The sequence below is a fragment of the Staurois parvus genome, unplaced genomic scaffold (genome assembly GCF_062004578.1).
Source record: "Staurois parvus isolate SC_StPar_1 unplaced genomic scaffold, SC_StPar_1.0 ptg000291l, whole genome shotgun sequence".
Taxonomy (NCBI): domain Eukaryota; kingdom Metazoa; phylum Chordata; class Amphibia; order Anura; family Ranidae; genus Staurois; species Staurois parvus.
Genome location: NW_028318087.1, coordinates 5630338 through 5654592, shown reverse-complemented (window position 1 = coordinate 5654592; position 24255 = coordinate 5630338). Strand labels below are relative to the sequence as shown.

At 41.6% G+C, this 24255-nt stretch overlaps 1 protein-coding gene across 7 annotated transcripts in view; it reads right to left on the bottom strand.

Moving 5' to 3' along the window:
- Positions 1–24255, bottom strand: part of DLG5 (discs large MAGUK scaffold protein 5) — a 237021-nt gene that overhangs the window by 135904 nt on the left and 76862 nt on the right. For 5 of the 7 annotated variants that reach the window (XM_089682542.1, XM_089682544.1, XM_089682546.1 and 2 more), the window contains exons 4-8: positions 20934–21077; positions 16072–16255; positions 2714–2973; positions 2124–2436; positions 543–773 (exon numbers count right to left, since the gene is read on the bottom strand). In XM_089682542.1, coding sequence (XP_089538668.1) covers positions 543–773; positions 2124–2436; positions 2714–2973; positions 16072–16255; positions 20934–21077 — 1132 coding nt within the window. The remainder of the gene's footprint in view (positions 1–542; positions 774–2123; positions 2437–2713; positions 2974–16071; positions 16256–20933; positions 21078–24255) is intronic. The other 2 variants (XM_089682547.1, XM_089682549.1) reach the window with 1 other exon arrangement.

Sequence of the window (24255 nt, the reverse complement as noted above, 5' to 3'; positions counted from 1 at the left end):
TTGATTGCACCAACTGTTGTCACCTTCTCACCAAGCTGCTTGGCGATAGTTTGGTAGCCCAGTCCAGCCTTGTGTAGGTCTAAAATCTTGTCCCTGACATCCTTGGACAGCTCTTTGGTCTTTGCCATGGGGGAGAGTTTGGAATCTGATTGATTGCTCCTGTAGACAGGTGTCTTTTATACAGGTAACAAAATTAGATTAGCAGCACTCCCTTTAAGAGACTGCTTCTAATCTCAGCTTGTTACCTGTATGAAAGACACCTGGTAGCCAGAAATCCTGCTGAATGATAGGGAATCAAATACTTATTTCCCTCATGAACATGCAAATCAGTGCATAATTTGTTAGACACACATTTCTTTTGAATTTTTGTTGCTATTCTGTCTCTCAGTGTTACATCTACCATTCGATTTTTAGAGTGATCATTTGTTTGTGAGTGGGCAAACATTCAAAATCAGCAGGGGATCAAATACTTATTTCCTTCACTGCATCATTAATTATTCACTAACTAAATCTGCAAAATGTTACAACTATACTGAATGTACCTGTCTGACTTGATAGTACTCCCTTAGAAAGTGATCCCTCTGTATGATGGCCTCTGTCCTTTCCTTCCTCGCCACATCCCGTTCTTCTTTCACAGACTCTATGTCCTTACAGGCTTGGTCCAACTCCTTCTGTGCTTCTGCCTTGTCTTTCACCTCATGGCAATATTTCTCAAGAAGCTCATTCCTTTCAAAAATTGCCCTGTCCCGTTCTACCAGGGCAGAGTTTAGTTCCTACACAAAGGAAGATGCCAGTGTCAAAGTTACATAGACAAACACATAGCCTGTGATACATCATCAGCCAATATCACAAAACAGATTGCCATACACCTGTTTTCCTCACTGGGATCTCCACCTTTATCCGCCTTTTTGCAAACACGGCATTTGCTCTACAGCAGTTTTGGCTACACTTTCTGACACAGAAACAAACTCATTTGCTCACATTAAATGTTTTTCCTGTAAGTGAACCTTTTCATTTCACAAGAATTTAATCATGGTGGAGCCTTCATAATCTGCTCTGATGATCAGATGTTTAAAGTTCACAGCTTCTTTCCTCAATACCGACAAAATAAGGATATTTAAACAGTGCTGTTTTTTCAGATTTAAAATGTTTGTCTTCATCTTTAACCACTGCCCCTGGCCTTTGAAACATGGCTACTGACCTTAAATAAGCTGTGGCACTTGACTAACCCTGGAAAAGCAGAGTGTCTGACATGTGGGATGTGATTGACAGTCTGGCTTGACTTTCCTACATTACATTAAAGGTAAAATGAAACCATTTAATGCTGAAAATGCACCAATAAGTTGTTTAAGAGCTAAATGGTTCATATCTGGAAAGTGTTTCCGTAAACACTGACAAAAGAAATGGTTGCTTGAAGAGAAACTAAACATTGGGAGGTGTAACTAAAAACGCAGGTAGAGGGCAAAGGACTAGTTAGCAGTATTGTCTGTGGTCTCACTGCAGCGGTTACACACTTATAATATTTTTTACTCATGTAAGATACTTTGTTCCACACTGTGTGTCAGTGCAGACACCCTGGTAGAGGCAGGGCTTTGCTTCCTCATGTCAGAGCCTCAAGCAAGGAATACCATGAGCAGTATTCATCATCAAATCTCATGGGCTCAGTCACACCAGTCCTGTTGGGCTACATTGCGCAGTGCTGTCCAACAAATTCCCAATGCAAGTACAAGGCAAAAGGCATTGTTTTGTATAGGGCCAGTTCACACCAACACACTGTGTTGATGTACAGTGTAAACAATAATGCAGGCATACATTTTATTGCAATACAGCATGTTACAAAGAGTAGCAAAAAATTTGCAACACACTGCCACACATTGAAGGAGTGTCATTAGTGAAGCTAACAAAAACACTATAAGGCTGTATTGTACAGCAGTATCTAGGCACATTCGCAAAGAGCATTTTTCAGAAGAAACTCCAAAAACTGTGGATTTTTCAGGCTACTACTTAGGCATACTAAGCCTTTCTAAATGTTCCCTATAAAACATAGAAATTGTTCACTTTTTAAGTTCAAGTCCACTTTGATATTTACAGTTTTTCAATACATAATGTACATTTAAATATACCTGTCTAAGAGCTTCCATCTCCTCGCTGGCAACTCTCTTCTCACTGGATGTATTTTTCAGCCTTCCCTGTGCTAGCTCAAGTTCAGTTTGCATCTTATCCATCTCTTTAATGACTTGGTCTCGCTCGCTCATGATTAGTCGATACTCATTGAACACAGAGTCTCTCTCCTCTTTGTATTTCTCGGCATCTTTGGCTGCCTTAAGTTGCATGGTCTTAAATCGTGTAGCCTCTGCTTGCAGCCTCTCCACTTCTCTCTGCAGCTCCTTGTTCTGTAAAGATGCTTTATTCAGCTCCTGCTGGATGGAGTCGTACCTGTAAATATAATGACCATAAGCAAAGTGTTAATCAGCGATGAAGTACATTAGTTTGTGGTTTGAAGAAATAGTGAAACTCACCTTACTTTAAACAATTGATACTTTAAATGTAAATTTAGTTTTTTTATATACTTCTTAGACATGGTAGCTAAAAAACCTCAAAATAAGGCAAGTCCAAAATATCCTCCATACTTGTCCTGTTACTCTAGCTATAAATGTTATAGGCATATAGGCAAATACAACATTTGGAAATGTTTACACCAGGGCACTCCTACCTTCTGATTGAAGATGTGTACTGGTGTTGTAGGTGCATTGCACTGTCCCTCTGCTTTAGCAGACCCTCTAGCTGTTTCTGCAGGCTCCTCTTCTCCTCCTCGCTCTGCTCCAAACGCCCTAAATCCAAATTATGGCTGGACACTTTCTCATTGTACTGTTTACGCAAAGTGTCATAGTCTTTCTTCACAATTTCAAGCTTGTCCAAAGCAGTGTCATACAGCTTGTTAATGAGTTCAGAGGAGCCGTTCTGTTTTACCACCTACAGCAGAAAATGGAGGACAAGAAAAGTATTGAAAGTGTTTATATGAATTATGGACATTTGATGATTAATATTTATGAAAGTACTTATATGTGATAAAGGAAAAAATCACTCCAAATCATCTTTCTCTGCATGAGGCGCAACAGGAAGTTAGAGGAAATCTCTACAAAGTGAGAGAAATTCCACTTTTCGCTACAACGGTAACAGATGTCACTACTAGAAGATTTACCCTCTCCTCTTGTCCCAGTGACAATTGTAAAATATATTTCCAATCGCTTTCTGTCTCTGTGACCATGGTCAACTGGACAAATACAGGGTGATGTTTTGCACAGAGATAGCAAAAGAAAAATATTGACAGGGGTTCTAGCACTTTCCTTCTCTATTCAAAACTTAAAAGTGGTATTAAAGCATTTGTAAAGGAAGAAGGTTTTTAACCTTAATGCATTCTCTGCATTAAAGGTAAAAAACCATCAATGCTTAGCTCCCCTCCACCAGCCCCCCTTGTACGATCGATATATGTATGTGCATAAGAACAGAGGCTCTCCTCCTCTTCATTGGCTTATCACAGCCAGCGAGGGGGGAGCAAGCCTGCATGAATGCCCCCATAGCAAGCAACAGCTGCAGGCTCAGCAACGTAAATAAACGCTGCAAATTTGCATCCAACCCGCTTTGTTGGACACATAGGGGTTACTAAACCTGGTGCAGTCAGAAGCTGGCTACAATGCACAGCTGCACCAGACTCTAATTTCAGTTTGTTCAATTAAGCTTTGGCAATGAAACCTGGAATCTGATTGTTTTTATGCAGAGCTGCACTAGATTTTGCACACTCCAGCTTTAGTAAATAACCCCCATTTGGTCAGCAGGTCCAGGCCAATTATTTATGGCTGAGACCTGATGACGAGCTGTGTCCAATCACAGCACAGAGTCCTGTGTTTACAAAAACAGCAAAACAGCCAGATTGATTAGTAAAAACAGCACATATTACACATTGTTAGGTACACAGATTACCTCTAGATGTTAATCCCTTCCCAACCAGTGTTATTCATGCAGTGACAGTGTACAGTATTAGTGTAACTATTGATGTCTGTGCCAGTTAGTGTCCCTCCCAGCCAGCGTCAGCTAGTGCCAGCTTGCCCGCCACACTATCACAGTCCTACTAAAATTGCTGATCCCATTACCAGTATAGCATAATAGTTGCATATATAGTACACACACACACATATAATGCTTTAACTTAACTTTTACAGAAACTACACTACACTTATTGGGATTTTTTTTTTCTTACACCAAAGACATGTAAAAGAATACATTTTGGCCTGAATTTATAAAGATATTTGATTTTTTCAATTGGATATGTTTTTATCACAGAAAGTAGAAAATATTGGGTTTTTTTTTTTTTTTAATTCTGGTCTTTTTTTGTTTATATAATAAAAAATAAACCCAGTGGTGATCAAATAACACCTATAGGAAGCTTTGTGTAAAAAAATGATATAAAATTTCCTTTGGGTACAGTGTTGCATGACTGAGCAATTGCCAGTTAAAATAGCACAGCGCTGAATAGAAATAAAAATGCCCCGGTCATGAAGGGGATAAAACCTTCTGGAGGTCAAGTAGTTCAACCCAAAAGCAAACATTATATTACAGACACAGTGGCTGTATTAATTTCTCTCTTTTTTTTTTTTTTTTTAAGCTTTCCTTCCTTCATTTTTAACTCATGATCCAGAAAGTCTGCTTTTTTTTTTCTCAACAGAATAGGTTCTCCTGCAAATGTAGCAGTAAAGGCATTGACACAAATCATTTACCACTAATAGGGGTGCTTACAATGATCAGCTTTTATTTACTCATGTAATAGTTTTATCCTAAAAGAAAGAAAAAACTGTTGCTGTAACTTCTTGCAGTGTGAGCTAGAGTTCGGCTTCAGTTTGTTAGTGTATCTAAGTCTGCTAGTACATCTAATACTCCCCTACCCCCAGACTAACAATGTTGCTTGTCCAAAGGGGCCCCTATGCTCCTTCATCCAAAGTGGGGGCACACTAATACAGGAGGTGTGTTACTGGTCAGATCACCAGATGAAAACAGAGGGAAAATAGGCCTAAAAAAGAAAAACTAATACAGCCAGCACATCGAAGGATTGGTAACCTGCAATACATTCAATTTTTGGTTTAATGCCACTTTAAGGGTCAATGCACACGGACTTACACTAAAATGGATAGAAAACGGATAAACATTTTCACCCATTTTAATCGACATCTGTTTACATACATTTTTGATGCCGGTTGACATGCATGTTAGCGTGCATTAAAGCGTACTGCATTTTCACAGGATATCCTGTGCATTGTGTTGACATCCGCTCACACCTGTTGCGTTGCACTAAAATGCATACATGTTGCATTTTAGCACAATGCAGGTCATGCAGCGTTACGGCGTGAATATAACATATTGGAAATGATTGTTTTTCACATGTCGTTCCGTTGATCTGCGTTTTACAGCTGCACTATAAACGTAGATCAGCGCACTGGTGTAAATTGGCCCTAAAGGATTTGTCTGTACATACATGTTGTCCAATAGGACACTACAATAAAAAACCTATACCTGTTAATAGGGATGCACCGATACCAGTTTTTTTTAAGAACGTGTAAGAGTACAAATACTTTTTATCAGGTACTCATCAATACCAATTACCAGTACCTATTGTTCATGGCAGTGTAGTGCAATTTGAACCCATACAAAATGAATGAGCTCAACTTGCACTGCAAGGAATCGCATATGATTTAAACAGGAATGCGGTGCAATTCCTGTCCAAACCACGTGCGGTTTCCCGCACCACTCGTGTGTGAAACAAGGCTGGAGTCACTATGACAAGCCTGGGTTCGCATAGTATCTGACCTACCCAATTTCTACATTGACTGACCTACCTGACAACTACTAACTCTGGAAAGTCCTGCATATTTGTTGGGAAGTGATCTCCAGCCCTCAATACAGCCCTCACGCACAGTACAATGTAAATTGGTGGATCCTCCCCACCGCTCCATGTTCTTCATCATTAGGCTGATCAGGGCTCTCCCCAGCACCAGACAGTACTGGTTTGGTGTCCAGCCACCCAGCAACTCCTTGGCATCCCTCACAGGAAGGACCAGCACACCCACTGTACCTCTGCCATCTGCACAGATCACCCTCCAGCCCCCATACATCAGATTCCTCCATCAAAGCCCCCCCTTACATCAGATTCCTCCATCAAAGTCCCCCCATACATCAGATTCTGCCATCAAAGCCCCCCATACATCAGATTCCGCCATCAAAGTCTCCCTTGCATCAGTCTCCCTTGCATTAGAGTCCCCCATGCATCAAATTCCCTCATCAGAGCCTTCATACATCAGATTCCCCCATCAGAGTCTCACTATACCTGCAGACTGACTCTAGAGCCCGGCAGGTAGGCGGCGGGAGCTGGGAGGAGAAGTGTGCTGCAGCGTAGGGTGAACGTGACGTCCGTGGTTGCTATGACAGTTCTAGCAACCAATGAATACAGGCTCCTGAGGATTCAGAGCAGCGGAATGGCTGGCTGATGACTAGGGAGGACGGCCGGGAGAGGAGCCTGTCACTTCTAGAGCTGACAGCTGAAAGAACCGAGCCAGAAGGTATCGGCTCTTAGTATTGGTGCATCTATACAAGTACCGATACTCATGCAAATGCTTAGTATAGGCACTAATATCTGTGCAACCCTACCTGTCAACATTTAGTACACAGGAGCATGACAACACTACAAAAAGAGGAATTTTGACTTCCCTGTAATCTCCATAATCTTGGAGTACAGTACAGGGCAGAAGTAAGGTATTCACAGACCCAGCGTTGAAGGCTGGCACCTTCAGGTGATTGTACACTGGCATACCCCCCTCCCCCCTTCCCCTCACGTGTCTCCCCTATAACCCTACCCAGCTATGAGTCCACTGTTTTCTAGTAAGCAATGCAGAGTAACACAGGAATAGAAGGGAGGGTGTCATGTGTCCTGTACTGTATTCAAAAGGCATCGAATTTACAGGCAAGTCAAAATTCCTCTTATGTTAATCATACATTGGAAAGCACAGGCTGAGTATTCATAGATCCTGGGAAGTCCCCAAACAATGAGTTAGAAGGTTAGGCAACAACCAGGCAAAAGAACTGTTCCGCCAAGCCCAACAACAGCCAACAGACCAAAAATGTTGCTGCCAGAACCTTGCAGCTGAAAGCTGCATCTATAGAGTGGATGTCCACCTGGTAGAAATTTGTACAGAGGACCAGGTGGCAGCCTTACAAAGTTGGCCACAGAGGCTTGCTGCCGGAACGCCCAGAAAACAACCACTGTCTTGGTGGAGTAAGCACATAAAAGTGCTAGAAGAGTTTTGACCTTTTTAGCGTAAGCTCTATGACTTGTTTATCCATCTAGCAGTGGTAAACTTTGAAGCAGGATGTTCCCTGTGAAGTCCCAAAGGTAGGACAAATAAGGAGTCCATGTCACACCAACAAAATGTTGTGTTGTAGAGGTATCAAATAAATTGGGTGCATGGAGGCCTAGAACTGAAAATTTACACAAAAAGGGATGTCTCTTTGAAATCAAGACCCAAGTGTGAGCTCTGAGAAAAAGTAGTATCTTCTCTGGAAGCAATACCTTTGCTTACGACATGTGCATGATCAGACCCAAATATTCCAAGGGAAGAGAACATTAGAGAGAAGTTTGTAGACGTTCACCTTCTATTCAAAAGCTGGAAGCATCTGAATTTTCCTGTGGACTTTTGCATATAGCTGGAAGGAGATGAATAATTTAGAACAAAGTTGTCTAAATTACCTGTGACCTGGATGACCCGAGTTCATAGAGGGGCAAGAAGAGCCTTTGGCTTATCCTCTGTTCCCACAGTACTTGCAAAATGACAGTGTGATGAACTGGATGTGATTGTCTCCTACTGCAAAGCAAAGCAAGCACTGATGAGGTAGATAAATGGGAAGATGTTGGCATCTTGGATGTCTACAGATGCCAGGTATTCTCCTTGTCTCAGAGAGACAACCAACCTTGCTTGAGTCCATGCAGAATTTTGGAATTGTTTAATGGATTTAGGTCCAGGATATGATGTATATCCCAGCTGGGCTTTGGTACCTTGAAAAGGTTTAACTAAACCTTTAAACCTGTCTAAAAGAAGGGGTACAGGTACAACCACTCATTGAAACAAGATGGCACAGGGCATTCTACAAATCTGACTGTATTTGTACAGCTTTTGGTTGATTTGAGAGAAGAAAACTGAGGTGGTAGAGTTTTGAAGTTGTACCCCTTTGAAACCAAAAAGGTCTGGGGTGTCTATGACCCAAAGAGAAGCAAACTGTAACAGATGTTCCCTAACTCTTAGGAGGGCACCCCTTAATTGGAAAGACTTTGAGGTAGATTTGGTGGGCTTTGTGGGCCAAGTCATATGCCAAAAGGAAGGGTTTGAAGTGGAAGCCTGGGCACAGAACTGAGGTGCTCTATGTTTTGAAGAGGTAAGGGGTCCTGAGGGGGGTTATGGAATTTTTTGCTGTGGAAGAAACCCCCCCCATAACATCTTTGATGAATTTGTCACATGGCTCACCAAAGAGACATCCTCCTTTAAAGGACATGTGTGATATGCACAGAATCTTGTGACTCAAAAGTCTTGTCACGTGAATGGAGATTAGAGCCATTCTAGAGAATGGGGTCAATACTTAAAAATACACAAAAAAAGGCAATTGCTGTAATAGCCCAGTTAACCACTTTCCCTCCGCCCTAAAGCAGTTTTACTGATACAGGGCGGCATTCCTGTGCAAATGTACAGTCAGGTCCATAAATATTGGGACATGGACACAATTCTAACATTTTTGGCTCTATACAGCACCACAATGGATTTGAAATGAAATGAACAAGATGTGCTTTAACTGCAGACTGTCAGCTTTAATTTGAGGGTATTTACATCCAAATCAGGTGAACGGTGTAGGAATTACAACAGTTTGCATATGTGCCTCCCACTTCTTAAGGGACAGAATAATAATCATAAATCAAACTTTCACTTTTTAATACTTGGTTGCAAATCCTTTGCAGTCAATTACAGCCTGAAGTCTGGAACGCATAGACATCACCAGACGCTGGGTTTCATCCCTGGTGATGCTCTGCCAGGCCTCTACTGCAACTGTCTTCAGTTCCTGCTTGTTCTTGGGGCATTTTCCCTTCAGTTTTGTCTTCAGCAAGTGAAATGCATGCTCAATCGGATTCAGGTCAGGTGATTGACTTGGCCATTGCATAACATTCCACTTCTTTCCCTTAAAAAACTCTTTGGTTGCTTTTGCAGTATGCTTTGGGTCATTGTCCATCTGCACTGTGAAGTGGCATCCAATGAGTTCTGAAGCATTTGGCTGAATATGAGCAGATAATATTGCCCAAAACACTTCAGAATTCATCCTGCTGCTTTTGTCAGCAGTCACATCATCAATAAATACAAGAGAACCAGTTCCATTGGCAGCCATACATGCCCACGCCATGGCACTACCACCACCATGCTTCACTGATGAGGTGGTATGCTTAGGATCATGAGCAGTTTCTTTCCTTCTCCATACTCTTCTCTTCCCATCACTCTGGTACAAGTTGATCTTGGTCTCATCTGTCCATAGGATGTTGTTCCAGAACTGTGAAGGCTTTTTTAGATGTTGTTTGGCAAACTCTAATCTGGCCTTCATGTTTTTGAGGCTCCCCAATGGTTTACATCTTGTGGTGAACCCTCTGTATTCACTCTGGTGAAGTCTTCGCTTGATTGTTGACTTTGACACACATACACCTACCTCCTGGAGAGTGTTCTTGATCTGGCCAACAGTTGTGCAGGGTATTTTCTTCACCAGAGAAAGAATTCTTCGATCATCAACCACAGTTGTTTTCCGTGGTCTTCCGGGTCTTTTGGTGTTGCTGAGCTCTTCGGTGCGTTCCTTCTTTTTAAGAATGTTCTAAACAGTTGTTTTGGCCACGCCTAATGTTTTTGCTATCTCTCTGATGGGTTTGTTTTGTTTTTTCAGCCTAATGATGATTTGCTTCACTGATAGTGACAGCTCTTTGGATCTCATCTTGAGAGTTGACAGCAACAGATTCCAAATGCAAATACCACACTTGAAATGAACTCTGGACCTTTTATCTGCTTATTGTAATTGGGATAATAAGGGAATAACACACACCTGGCCATGGAACAGCTGAGAAGCCAATTGTCCCATTACTTTTGGTCCCTTAAGAAGTGGGAGGCACATATGCAAACTGTTGTAATTCCTACACCGTTCACCTGATTTGGATGTAAATATCCTCAAATTAAAGCTGACAGTCTGCAGTTAAAGCACGTCTTGTTCATTTCATTTCAAATCCATTGGGGTGGTGTATAGAGCCAAAATGTTAGAATTGTGTCGATGTCCCAATATTTATGGACCTGACTGTATATAAACGTCATTGTGCACTTCCACCATACAGTGGCGTATGCACCGCCGCCAGAGGAAATCTTCAGCTGTAAATGGTCACAGCACAAAACGATCTGCAAGCCCCGGAGAGCAACGGCAGACCATCAGTCAGGAAGAAAGAACAGAGCTATGGCTATGTTTTCACAGCCATAACACTGTTGTGACAGGGGAAATCCTGAATCCTTTCTCTCTGCAGAGCTGATTAATCTTTTCCACTAGTAAAAGCACCACCTAGTGTGCACCAAGCACACTTAACAATTTGATCACCCTAGATCAGGGGTCCTCAAACTTTTTAAACAGGGGGCCAGTTCACTGTCCCTCAGACCGTTGGAGGGCCGGACTATAGTTTAAAAAAAAAAAAAAAAACTATGAACAAATGCGGACACAGTACAGGAGATGGCCAGAGACTGAGGACATACAACGGTGGCGGGAATACTGGGCCAGCCGCTCCATAAGACGCACAGACATTTCCCCCCCAAGTGTGTCTTATGGAGCGAAATAGTGCCCCATCATTGGTGTCAGTGGGAGGAATAGTGCCCCATCATTGGTGTCAGTGGGAGGAATAGTGCCCCATCATTGGTGTCAGTGGGAGGAATAGTGCCCCATCATTGGTGTCAGTGGGGGGAGGAATAGTGCCCCATCATTGGTGTCAGTGGGGGGAGGAATAGTGCCCCATTATTAGTGTCAGTGGGGGGAGGAATAGTGCCCCATTATTAGTGTCAGTTGGGGGAGGAATAGCGCCCCATTGTTGGTGTCAGTGTGTGGGGGGGGGGGGGAGGAATAGCGCCCCATTGTTGGTGTCAGTGTGTGGGGGGGGGGGTAATAGTGCCCCGTCATTGGTGTCAGTGGGAGGAATAGTGTCCCGTCATTGGTGTCAGTGGGAGGAATAGTGTCCCATCATTGGTGTCAGTGGGAGGAATAGTGTCCCATCATTGGTGTCAGTGGGAGGAATAGTGTCCCATCATTGGTGTCAGTGGGAGGAATAGTGTCCCATCATTGGTGTCAGTGGGAGGAATAGTGTCCCATCATTGGTGTCAGTGGGAGGAATAGTGTCCCATCATTGGTGTCAGTGGGAGGAATAGTGTCCCATCATTGGTGTCAGTGGGAGGAATAGTGTCCCATCATTGGTGTCAGTGGGAGGAATAGTGTCCCATCATTGGTGTCAGTGGGAGGAATAGTGTCCCATCATTGGTGTCAGTGGGAGGAATAGTGTCCCATCATTGCTGTCAGTAGGAGAAATAGTGCCCCATTCACTAAAAAGTTAGTTACCAAAGAAATGTTCCAATAAATACAACACTTCTATTATACCAACATCATTGCGCCAATGTAATAAAGAGGAAATACACTCACTGGATGCTGCTATTAAAAAACTCAAAATAATAATAAAAATGTGAAAAATATACAAATCACAAATAATAGCACAAACCAAATCACACAACTAAATGTAACTACCACCAAATAAGTGCATATTAATAGTGCAAACAAAAAAAAACAATAAATAGGGAATCTCAATATAGTCCATTCAGAAAAGTCCATATAAACATGATCCTCAGTAAATGAAGTAATAAGATCCTCCTTAATAAGCAATGTGGAATTCAGTGCTCAAAAACACCCCATCAAAATGCACACTCACCATGTGCTAGTAATTAACCAGCATGTCAGTATATATCCAGCATTCACCAAACAGACTTCAAAGGACGATCCTCATGTGTTGGTAATTACTCAGCATACTACAGTGTATCAAGCATATTACCAAACAAACTCCAGAGAAGATCCTCTCATATCCAGATTAGCACATGTGGGTAAAGAAAATACTTGCCATAGTGCAGTATCATCCAACAAATTTATTGCCAAACAAACCCCCCTTAAAATCACACTCACAATGAGCAAATAAAAACAAGGCGTTTTGTTATATCAGAGCTCCAGTCTCTGCATCCTGTGTCTCACCAGCCAGCCCGCATTCAAGACGGTAGTAGTGCGATCACGTGATCCGGACACGTGCATCAGCATGAGTAGTGATGTCACAGGAAGGCCACACTCTGACACATTTCGTCCAATGACTTCTTGTTTTTATTTGCTCATTGTGAGTGTGATTTTAAGGGGGGTTTGTTTGGCAATAAATTTTTGGTTGTCCCCAGAAGAGTAAGAGGGGAAATTTTCCAATGGGGACATTAGTCCTGATGACCAAGGTGATCAAATACCACCAAAAGAAAGCTCTATTTGTGGGAAAAAAGAATAACAAATTTAATTTGGGTACAGCATCGCATGACTATACAATTGCCAGTTAAAGTAATGCTGCACCGTATCGCAAAAAATGGCATGGTCAGGAAAGTGGGTAAATGTTCTGCAGGGCACGTGGTTAAAGCACAGTCCTGCAAAACAGGATTGTGTTGGTTGTTGATTTCCCTGACCAGTTAGCTGAAGATTTACAGAAAGAAACTGCAGCAACAGCTGGATGCAGAGCTGGGTTTGGTTAAAGAAAGCCTTTAAAGTGTTACTAAACCCACAACAGTAAAATCAGTCTGTATATGCAGTAAAGCATGGATGATATACTCACTGTGAAACCTAAGGGGTTAATCCTCTGCATTGTGTAAAAAAGCAATTTGATCCCGATTCTGTCCTTCTTCCAGTATCCCCCTCTTATCTCCTGATAAGACATATGTGTGAAGACACTCTGCACATGCTCAGTTTGGTGTGTATTGCTAGCTGGACACTGATAGAAGTCACAAGACTACTATATACTGCTGATGAGAAAAGGTATTTAGCAGTTTTTATTTACTAAAATATTTGCATTTCCATGTCCTGTGTACTGCGGGAGACCAGATAGAGTGAATGTAGGGTAATGGGTTTAGTAACACTTTAAGAGCATCTCAAACTTTCTTATCTGCAAAATCTTTGAATGATGGACAATCTTCACTGATTCACTGTAGTCTTCCATATCTTCCTAGAACACTGCCTCCAGGTCCACTTTCTATTCTGACTGCCTCTTCTAGGCCTGGCATATCAGGATCCTACTCAGGTGGATATGGTGAAGCTGGAGAAGGAGCCTGGAATTTTGGAGTCCTGGATAGCTATGGCTGTATAAAAACCATTAGCTGTAAGGTGAAATTGAGACATAGCTGCAGAAAAATCTACTGCTTATTTCATGCCTAAATTAGAGCTAGAATCAGATGCAGAGACTGGTATTAAAATCAGGTTCTGGTCCACTTCAAAAAGGTAGCAGAGTGAATATTCACCCACGTTTTTGTTAAGGCTCCCTTTGTCCTGTTTTCTGCAAAAACTATGGGAAACGGTATTCCAATGTATGGTACTCATGGAGAAGGGTGCAGAACATACAGTAAGAATGTCTGAGAAGGAATATGCAGCAATCCAGGTGAAGACTGTTCTGTAGTAAAGTCCACATGATATAAAGGACTAGAGGAAGCACGTGAGTACCTTATAAAGGGTTCTAGGCAGAAGTGGCTGTAAAGTGTTTGAACTGTGATGTAACACCTTGTTATCAACATAAAACCAAGCTCTAAGTGATTTTAGCTCCAAGTTTGAAAAGTTTACAGTGTAAAAGTGAATAGATACCAAACACAGTCCTGGTTTTTACGTTAATAAAAACAGACAAACCTGCGTTTAGGTCTCAAGATCAAAAAGGGAGCAGCTAACACATTAAGTAGCCAAATGTAATCAGTGCAGCACTAGTTTCCTAATAAACATATCCAATTGGAGCAAATCTTGATTGGGGATGAGGGTCCTTCTGGCCCCTATTGATACTATGCGACAATGTCCACGCCGCCCCTGATGATGTCACGTGGAGCCACATGTTATTGTGCACAGTTGCAGACTGTCTTGTAGCCATCTTGGTGGTTGGAAACACTGCTGAGATGCTGGTTTTTATTTTGGAGAATGTAAGTGCATATTGTGTGGGTATTCGTCTTTTATATGGTGCTTGTTATGTGGAGAGAAATTTGCCATTTGAGAGTGTAAAACCTGGAGAAGCACTGCATATAACCTGGATTCCTTGCGCGGCTACTTGGGGAGTCTGTGATACATCTTCTGGACTGCGCTATATGGCCAATCCTTTCAGTGGTCAAATCCTTTGGTAAGAGGCTGTGTGATTGGATGGAAGGTGAATGATTCTTTATTCTTGGCCTTCTTTTCCAAACACCAGCAGGCTTATGCGGACATCTGTATGGACGAATACTTAAATTTGTGTGTTATTTGCACCTGGTTATTCCACTACTGGTGGGGCATTTATTCCTAAAAATGGTTTATAGATATGTGTATTCGGAAACTAGCACTGCACTAAATACTTTTTATATGCTTGTTTTTACAGTAACCGTCAGATACGGGGTGACTGTCTTACCTGTACATGTTGCTAATATATATATATATATATATATATATATAATTATATTATGTATATAGGGTTCAGGTTTCATATGTCAGAGCAGGAATACCCCCAGCGTGTCTTCGGGGTCTGGGTTGCATAGTCAAGGACCACGACCCTGCTGCTAACTACATGCGTTACACAAAGTGCTGAAGTGAGTGCCCTTGCAGAATCCAGTGCCCACAGCAACATTATAGGCTGTTCCCACAGTGTGGGATCGGAGTATGGCTGCTAAAGGTTTTATCGAGGTTGCTCCTATCTGGATACACAGTTTCTACTGTTACATTAGAAGATAGTGAATAATTCATTGAAGAATTAGAAGATAAAATAATAAATAGTTAAGCTAAGAGTGATTTCTCCACAAGGGAGAAGAGGTCCATTACCTTAAGACACTAGCAAAAAACAAAGGGCTCAAGGAGTAGGCTGGGGGGCGTATACTGAAAAACTTGCCAGTGTATACTCATCTAAAAACACCAACATTAACACATTCAACTAAAAAATAAACCCCAGAAATATACATTTCAATATTTGCTTTATTCTGCATATGGCATTATAAATATTATACTTCTAAAACACCAACATTTTAAAAGAAAAGTCCAGCAAAAAAGGTGTCAGCTAGGAAGAAGGGGACAAATTATATGAAAAACACAATAAATCAATCAACACAACTGCTATCCTTGAAAACTCTAACTACCAACTTTTTTTTTTAGGTGTGTACGTGTGCTAACAAAGATTCCACCATTCAATAGTGTGGTAGTAACAGAACTTTAAATTTGGCTACCAAAAAAAAAAAAAAAAAAGCAGCCTCACATTATTACACTAACGAAGAATATTAAATGAAATTAAGTAAAATTTAAAAAAACACAATAGAAAAAGAAAAAACCTCATACTTGTCTGTGTATCAGCTAACTGGCAGCTTTGATAATAGAAAGTTGAACCAGATGCCTGCAACTGATGTACATTTCGTGTGTGGACTTAGTGACTGCACTCATCTCCTGCATATTTTAGGTGCATCCAGCAAATGTCATGCTTACACCCTATCACCACACAGTTAGAAATGTTATGAATGCAGGGAAAATATGAATAATCAGACCACATATGGTGACCAAAATGTGTCAAGTACCCCTTAAATATTAAAAAAAAAAAAAATATCCCAGAGGGTTCAGACAGTACATACTAAAACTTCATAGCCAACAACCCTTGTGTTAATCCCCCACGGACTGTACTGCTACACAATCAAAGAAGAAACAGAATACCAGTTGCTGTTGTCTGCGCAGTTCTGAGATCTCCTTTTGATCAGCTTCATGCATCCTCTTGAGGTCCTGACAGGATTGCTGCAGATGATTGAACTCACGCTGTAACTGGGCATGTTTCCGGCGCAGACTCTCACTATCTTCTTGAAGCTGCGTTTGGTCGCTCAACACACGACTGTGCAGAGTGCTAAATGTAAAATACGAGAATATTCCTTAGTCAAGACCTCAAAAAACAAACATTTTACTAATTATATACACCCAACAATAATTTGAGGATCCCAGATAATGAAAAATAAATGGAATTTTTTATAAAGACTATAAAGAGCTTCAGATATTGGTTGGGTGACCAGAAGAATATAACACTGAGACTTAATACTAAAAATGGTCTTAAGAAAACATGCACAAAACCTCTGGTAAAACTGACCACTTGGACCTTTGGGATAGTATTTTTTTTTTTGTGTTTTAAATGGTCTGCAGAAAAACAGGTTTCTTACAGCACAGCTGAAGAGTAATCATGCTAATGTGGCTGATGGCTTGCTATGAGACTATATAGTATTATTAGACTAGGTTCACATCTACGTGGTTCTGTGAGCCACAGTGTGCGCGGGCATGGCAGCTCATTTATTTAAATGGGCTGCCGTGCCTTGTGAAACGCAGGGAAAAGATCCCTGCTGCATTTTAGAAATGGCAGCCCGCATGAGAACCGCAAGTGCAATGCGGTTCACAGTGTGAGAGCGATTTTCCAGCATGTGTGGCATTCCATTAGCATTAATGGCACCCACACACAACTCCTGCGTTTTTTAGTGCAGGTGGAAAAAAGAAAGTGTGACGGGAGTGACTTTGGGGGGTGGGGAGACCCCTGTCTCAGCCCCCCAAACTCCTCTAATGTGTAAGTTGCCCTGTGCCTGTTAGGGGTACAGGGTGATCTGTCCTGCTATTGTGTAGGCATGTATAGGTGGGGTGTTGGGGTTGTTCATTGTTTAATGCCACGTGGTTGTCCCATTGTTCTATTATTTGTCTTGCTTGAGAGCAAACTATTATGGGATGTATGGGTTTGGGTATTGTCTACTGCCACATGGTGTATCCCATTGTTGAGTGCCATGCGGCTGCATCCCATTGTTCTAGCAAACTATTATGGGATGGAATGTTTCCGGCAGCCCTTCCCCCTGATGGGATGGCCTGCTTATGTGTTACCTGTCTGGGTGTGTATTTCCCCCGCCTTGTGTATATACCTTATATCAATGTTAAAATAAAGCAGTCCATTTCCTGTCTTTCATACAAGACTGGTGTGTCTCGTCCTGTTTGGTCAGCGGTGGTGTCCAGGGATCTGTGTTTGGACAGGGAAGCGGGAGTCTAACGGAAATACCCAAGTGCAGTTGGGGGTCTGGTTCCGTTACATAAAGCATTATACTTTATTAAAAAAAAAGTGCAGTTCTCAAAAATTACATATCATGCCACTCAAAAAAACATAACAGAGAAAACTATAGTTAAGTTAGGAGATGCCACATTAATTTGTTAAGTAATTGCCAAATAGAAGAAGGTCTAGCTCTTAAAAAAAAAAAAAACCTGTTTACATTTTGCTGGTGCTGGGATGCATAGAACAGGGATGTTTGATTCCTATCGCCCGACGCCCGGGACATGTAATTCCGCGCCCCGGGCAGGCAGTTTTTTCCCCTCCTTTAGCCCTGCTGCGGGCAAGCAGCAGGGCTCACCTGTCAGATGAATCAATTAGCGGCAGCGCTGCCGCCGATTGCTTTCACACAGTGCCAGCCTCTCCGCACCCTGGGCATGAGGTTTCTCGGGCTCCACTTGCCCATCTGCAGGCCAGGCACGCCATTGGCTAGAGAGGAGGGAGAAGAGAGGACAAGTCAGCTCCCCTCCCCTTCTTGTGCTGACCCGAAAGTGACATTATGTCACTTCCAGGTCCCCGTTGAGAGATGAATGCAATCCCCAGGAAAGAATGCAATATGGTGCAGATGTGCACCACATTATATTCAGTGGAGCAGAGGGGAGACATGCAGCGTCCCCTATGTGATGGGGAAAAAAAAAAAAAAGTTATTTTGATTGTAAAAAATGAAAGTTACACCCAAGAACATACCATCCCCCCCCCCCCCCCCAAAAAAAAAATTGAGTCCCTCACCCCCACATATATGCATGTACAAACGTAAAAGCAATTGATTGTTGATTGCGATACACGTCACATATTTGCGCACGCCAGAATGAAAGCAATAATTCTAGCATCAGACCTCCTCCGTAACGCTAAACTGGTGACCTATAAAGGGAGTTTAAAAGTGTCGACCTATAGAAAACATAGGGTACTGAAGTTCGTTGCCATTTCACGAGCGCGCACAAATTTAAGGTTTTACAAGTTGGATATCAATTTACTCGCTGCAACCTCATTTTGTTATATTTCACACAAAAAATAGGGTAATTTATTGCTTTTTTGTGCCCTAAAATTAATTTACTTGTATTTCTTACTAAAATTCTGTGGTAAAATCATCTGACATAAAAAATTGGAACTACCACTATTTTATTCTCTCGGGTCTCTGCTTTCAGAAAATATATAATGTTTGGGAGTTTTGTGTAATCTTCAGGCCTAAACTTATTTTTTTAAACGTGTGCAAAAAACGGCTCAGTCAGCGAAAGGGATAAAGGATAAGCCAGACACTCCCCTTTCCTGACAACCAATCGTTGTTCATCACACTGCAAGGTCTCACCCCTCCCTGCTAGGCCCTAGGTGCAATGCAGGAGAGGCGCAGGGAGGGGAGGAGGTGATAAACAGAGCAATGGTAAAAATATTACACGTTTAAGTCACCGTAAAGACTCTTGTTTTTAAAAGCCCCAGACATTCCTAAAATCACCTCTGATTTAAAAACGGTTTTAGTTAAAAAAAATTTTTTTTTTTACCAGGACAAGTAGATTGTCATGAGGGACAAGTAGATTGGGGCCCCGATTTAGTCCCTGGACAAGTAGTTTTTTAAAAAATTCCACACCTCTGATATAAGAAAGCGCAGTTTTCACAAACTGTACAAGAAAAAACTATAGTTATGTGATCTTTCACAAAATATATAAATCCATGAGATACAGAGTCACAGGCCGTTTTAACCTCCCATCTTTCTACTGAACAGTGACGTCTCCATCACATTACAAAAGCAATAGGTATGTTCTGAATATGTGGGGGTCAAGCTTGATTTTGAACCAGATAAACATTTAACATCAAATGCCCGTATCTCCTGACCCACTTATCAAATTAAAATGTTTACCTGAAGATTAAAGATCAGTGTATGCATGTTTGATCATATGAGCAATCTGAATCTTTTCATACCACTGTTGCTTTTACTAGCTTTCTAATCCGAGATTTAAAGGGCTGAAAGCACAAGTTATCAGCACAAGGCAATATGTCACACGGAGTCCTAGGCAGATCTGCTATGCAAATGAGTTCCAGTTGAAATTTGCATAAGCACAGGCATGCGCTACTCCCCCTCGACCCCCTCCATACACAGCACAGCCTGATGACCGATTGCTCTGGCATGGGGCAGTGTATTGTGGGATGGAGGTACAGGAGTTGCGCCTTTTTTCAACCATGCAAACTTCAAAGCCTGCAGGAGGAGGCATGTATTGGCACTGTAACTGACCGTATGATTGCACTTCTGGCTCTCTTTCATCACCCTGTTAGCACAGGTGGTTTAAACCTTTTGCTGCCAGGTCCGTATGGCACACAGACCTACAGAAACACTTACAGTTAGCCATGTCTGTATGATCTGCAGACCTGGAATTCGTTCTTCTGTTATAAGTTCATGGTGAACAAAAATGTTCAGCAAACAAACAGTAGCTGTGACCAGAAGCAGAGATATTCACCCAAAATATGCCCCGTGATATCGCAACAAAGCCCCGCCCCCTAAAAAAAAATTAAAAAATTTATATTTTTTTTTTTTGTTCTATTTATTAGGGCCTCGTACACATGGAACGTACTACAGTGTATGCCCATGCAAGGCAGTGTTTACCCACACGGGGATACACAGGTGTACCGTGCATCCCCATGCAGGCAGTCCCATGGATGTCAGTTGACATCAGTGAGCGTGCATGTTTCTGAACTCACACAGTCTGCATTTAGAGCTATGCACCTACAATCACACAGATGTCAGATAGGGAGCAGCGACTCTGTTCGTGCATTCGCTGTGTCCCAATTGACATGAATGGGACTGCCTGCACGGGGATGCACGAAACACAGCCCTGCATGGGTGTACGCTTTAGTATGCCCCATGTGAACAAAGACTTTTGTAAGGTATGTTGTGTATGTGTGCCAATAAGGATTTTAGTGTATTTTATGGGTCATGTGCTTTCAGAAAATCTATGGTTTCGGGGGTATTTTACAAAGTCTGAGATCTATAAATGAAAAACGCTTGTTTACAGTTTTGTGCACCTTTGATTTTCACCATTGTGCAACAAGGCACAATCTAAAAATGTACAAATATGTTATTTATTAACTCAATATAGATGTAGCTTTTATATTTAGTAGGAATTTAGCAGGAATTGTGTAAGGTTTGCTGTGATGATATTCGCCAATAATGATTTTATTGTATGGATTAGCAAAAGTATTGTTTTGATAAACATGGTCTTATGCTTTCCAAAATGTATGTTTTTTTTTTTTTGGGGGGGGGGGGTTCTTTCACAAACTCTGAAAGCTGTAAGGCCAAAGTAAAAATTGCAAAAATGGTCTGGTCACCGACATTTAAAAATGCAAGCTCACAGACAGGTAACGAAAGGGTTTAATGGCACACAGTGTGTTGTTTAAACTTCAATACAGTAACTTTAGGATACTCAAAAAGCTAGGAATCCTACACTAGATAGAAAAACCTACTCACTGGTAAAAATCTGCTTCCTTCGCTGCTTCTTCACATTTCTTAAGTGCCTTCGAGTGTTGGCTTTGTAGCGCTTCAAGCTCAGTCATAGCTTTCATGCACTGAACCTTCAACCGCTCATAATCAGGTGACAACTTAGGGCTCGGCCTATGATGATAAACATAACAAGGTTTATAATTATTTGCCAACTCACATATTTATTATTTATATTTATTAAACCTACGTAATGCTCAAAACAGGTTGCTATATAAAAAAACTTGGGTACCGTGAATTTGTATGCTTCCTGCAAGAAGAAATACATCATCTTAAAAGCTCTTACAGTCATTGCCAAAAATACTGGCACCCTTGCATTTCTGTCAGATAATGCACCACTTTGCCCAGAAAACTTGCAATTACAAATATTTTTGCATGTTTATTTCTTTTATTTGTATTGGTATGACAAAAAAAAAAAAAGTGGAGAAACAAAAAGCCAAAATGTGACACATTCCCTGCAAAACACCAAAAATGGACTGCACAATCATTGGAACCTTCTCAAAATTGTAAGATAGTTGCATTCCAAGTTGTGATGCACCTGTAATTTGTAATTAAAAACGCACCTGTATCAATTAACAGGTGCTGACAATATAGAAATAACACCGACAACTAGGTTAAATGGTGAAAAATTTACTCAACCCTTTCTGTTGTGTGACTGTGCGCCACATGCAGCAAGGAGAAGGGGAAAAGCAGCAAAAACTGAGAACAAAAACTGTGGCCAATTTTCAGCTTTCATTCCTATCACACTTTGAATGCCAATTGCGTGGTCATGCATCACTACCCATATGAAATTTTTAGCATTTTTTTGAGACAGATAAAAACTTTAATTTTGGTGGTATTTTTTCACCACTGGGATTATTTTTTTTTTGCTATATAAATGAAAAAGTACAAACATTTTGAAAATAAAGTGTGTTTTTTTTAAATTATCCTTTCCTTATAAATCATGGCCAAAATGTATTCAGCTATCTTAAAAAAAAAAAAAAAAAAAAAACCTGACGGGAAGTGGTTAAAGAAAAGAATACAGTCCCTACAGTCAAGGTGGTGGAGGCTCACTGATGTTTTGGGGTTGCTTTGCTGCTTCAGGCACTGGATGTCTTGACCATATGCATGGCATTATGACTACCAAAGAATTCTGGGATGCAATGTAGGGTCCAGTGTCAGAAAGTCAGGTCTCCATCAGAGGCCATGGGTCTTACAGCAGGACAACGACCCACAGCATGCGTCAAAGAGTACAAAGCAATGGTTTCAGACAAAGCGCTGGAGAGTATTGAACAGTCAAAAATCAGGGAAAATGGAATTGGGAAACGCCTGGGAGTCCACGCACAGTATCTGAAAGTGGAGGTGCCACCAGAATATCTGGAAGGGTGCTACCTAATCAATTGTCAAAAAAAAAAAAAAAAAGGGGGGGGGGGGGGGGGAGGCTACACATTGAAAAAGGCTAACCTCAACTTAAGGAGTTGGTTCATATAGGGTTGCCATTTACTGCAGCAACCCTTACTTTAGATGCATTTTTGTTTTTAGTTATGGGCTTCACCTGGTGCGATACACATATTTATGTGTCTGCGTGTCTTATTTTCTAAATGTATATTTTTGCGTGTCTTATTTTCTAGATGTACATTTTTTCTTGATAAAAGGTATTGCCATATTTTATTTTTTCCAGTTATTGGTTTGTGTTCCCTTTAATGTTCCTATCCGCTTGAGGTTAAATAGATGACAGACTGTCATTATAAGGTTAAGATCCCTTTAAGGATTGCAAGGGCGGATGCTTTTGGTGATATACAATTACCAACTGACAGCCTGTACAACCAATAGCTCTGAAGAAGTCCTGGAAGTGGGCGGGACAAAAAGCATCAGCTGGCAAGTCCCCGTTCCCTCCTCCCTTTCCCCTGACATCCACATGCTATCTCTGTACGCTATGGTGCCTGCCTGGATTTTGCTAGGCTTAAATCTGAGAATTGGCAGCCATCCACGGGAGTGCAGGCAGATTATTTGCTGGACTTGGAGGTCCCACTGATTTCAGCCTTTATCATTACAGGACCCATTACAGGACCTTTGAGGTTTTTGCCCTGTACAATGACTTTATACCTTGTTATCCTCTCTGGCCATTGGCCATGGCCATACTGGCCTCTGTTTATTGCCATATATAGTAATGCTACATGTTTATGCATACATGTCTGTCATTTAGCTGTGTCTAATATTTGTATGGTTGGTACATCTAGGAGCCCCCGGTGTGTATAGCAGGCTCATATTCCATCTAGTGGGTGTTGGGGGTGTCAGTGGGCTAGTATCTCCCTAAGCTCCTCTCTCCCCTGTGAGGGGGGGTGTCGGGATGGGAGGGTCCTCCATCTAGGGGAGGGGAGGTTGATAGGCCTGGTGGGGTGGGTTGTGTCTGGGGTTTGGTGTTGGAGGGTTGAGTTAGGGAAGTCCCAGTGGGCCACTTCCATCCTCGGTCCATTCTTGAAGGTCTCCTCTTGATATCTCTGGGGGGGATTGTAGAGTCCTCTGTCATGCAGGACTGTTATGTTTGCGATGTCTTGAGTCCAGATCTCAGTCCCATAGAGGACCTGTGAAGAGATCTCAGAACAGCAGTTGGGAAAAGGTACCCTTCCTATATGAGAGACCTTGAGCAGTTGGCTGAAGAAGAGTGGTCCAAAATTCAAGTAGAGAGGTGCAAGAAACTCATTGATGGTTACAGGAAGCGATTGATTTCAGCTATTTTTCCCAAGAGGTATGCTACAAAATATTAAATTGTGGGTGCCAACAGTTTTATCCAGTCCATTTTTGGGGTTTTGCGTGGAATGTGTTAGATTTGGCTTTTTGTTTCTCCACTTTTTTGTGTCATACCAATACATGCAAAAGAAATAAAAATGAGAATGCCTAAACATTTGTAATTGCAACAATTTTCTGGGGGAAGTGATGCATTATCTGACAAGAAATGAAGGGGTACCTATATTTTTGGTCATGACTGTATGTATGAAGATATGGTCTAAAGCTAGGCATAGATGGATCAAACTTTGGCCGGTTCAGCACAGACTGGCTGAATTTTGATCCATGTATGGCTGTTCCAGCTTGACAGAAGTTGATCTAATGAAGAGTGCAGAATCTGGTGCATTTCTGCATGGTAGCCAATCGGCTTCTAATTTTAGCTTGTTTAATTGAGATTTGACCCAAAAAAACAAAAAAAAAAAACTGGAAGCTGATTGGTTTCTATGCACAGCTGCACCAGATTTTGCACTCTCCAGTTTTAGTAATATCTACCCCAATGTCTCAGTGGGGAGGATTCTGCCATCTA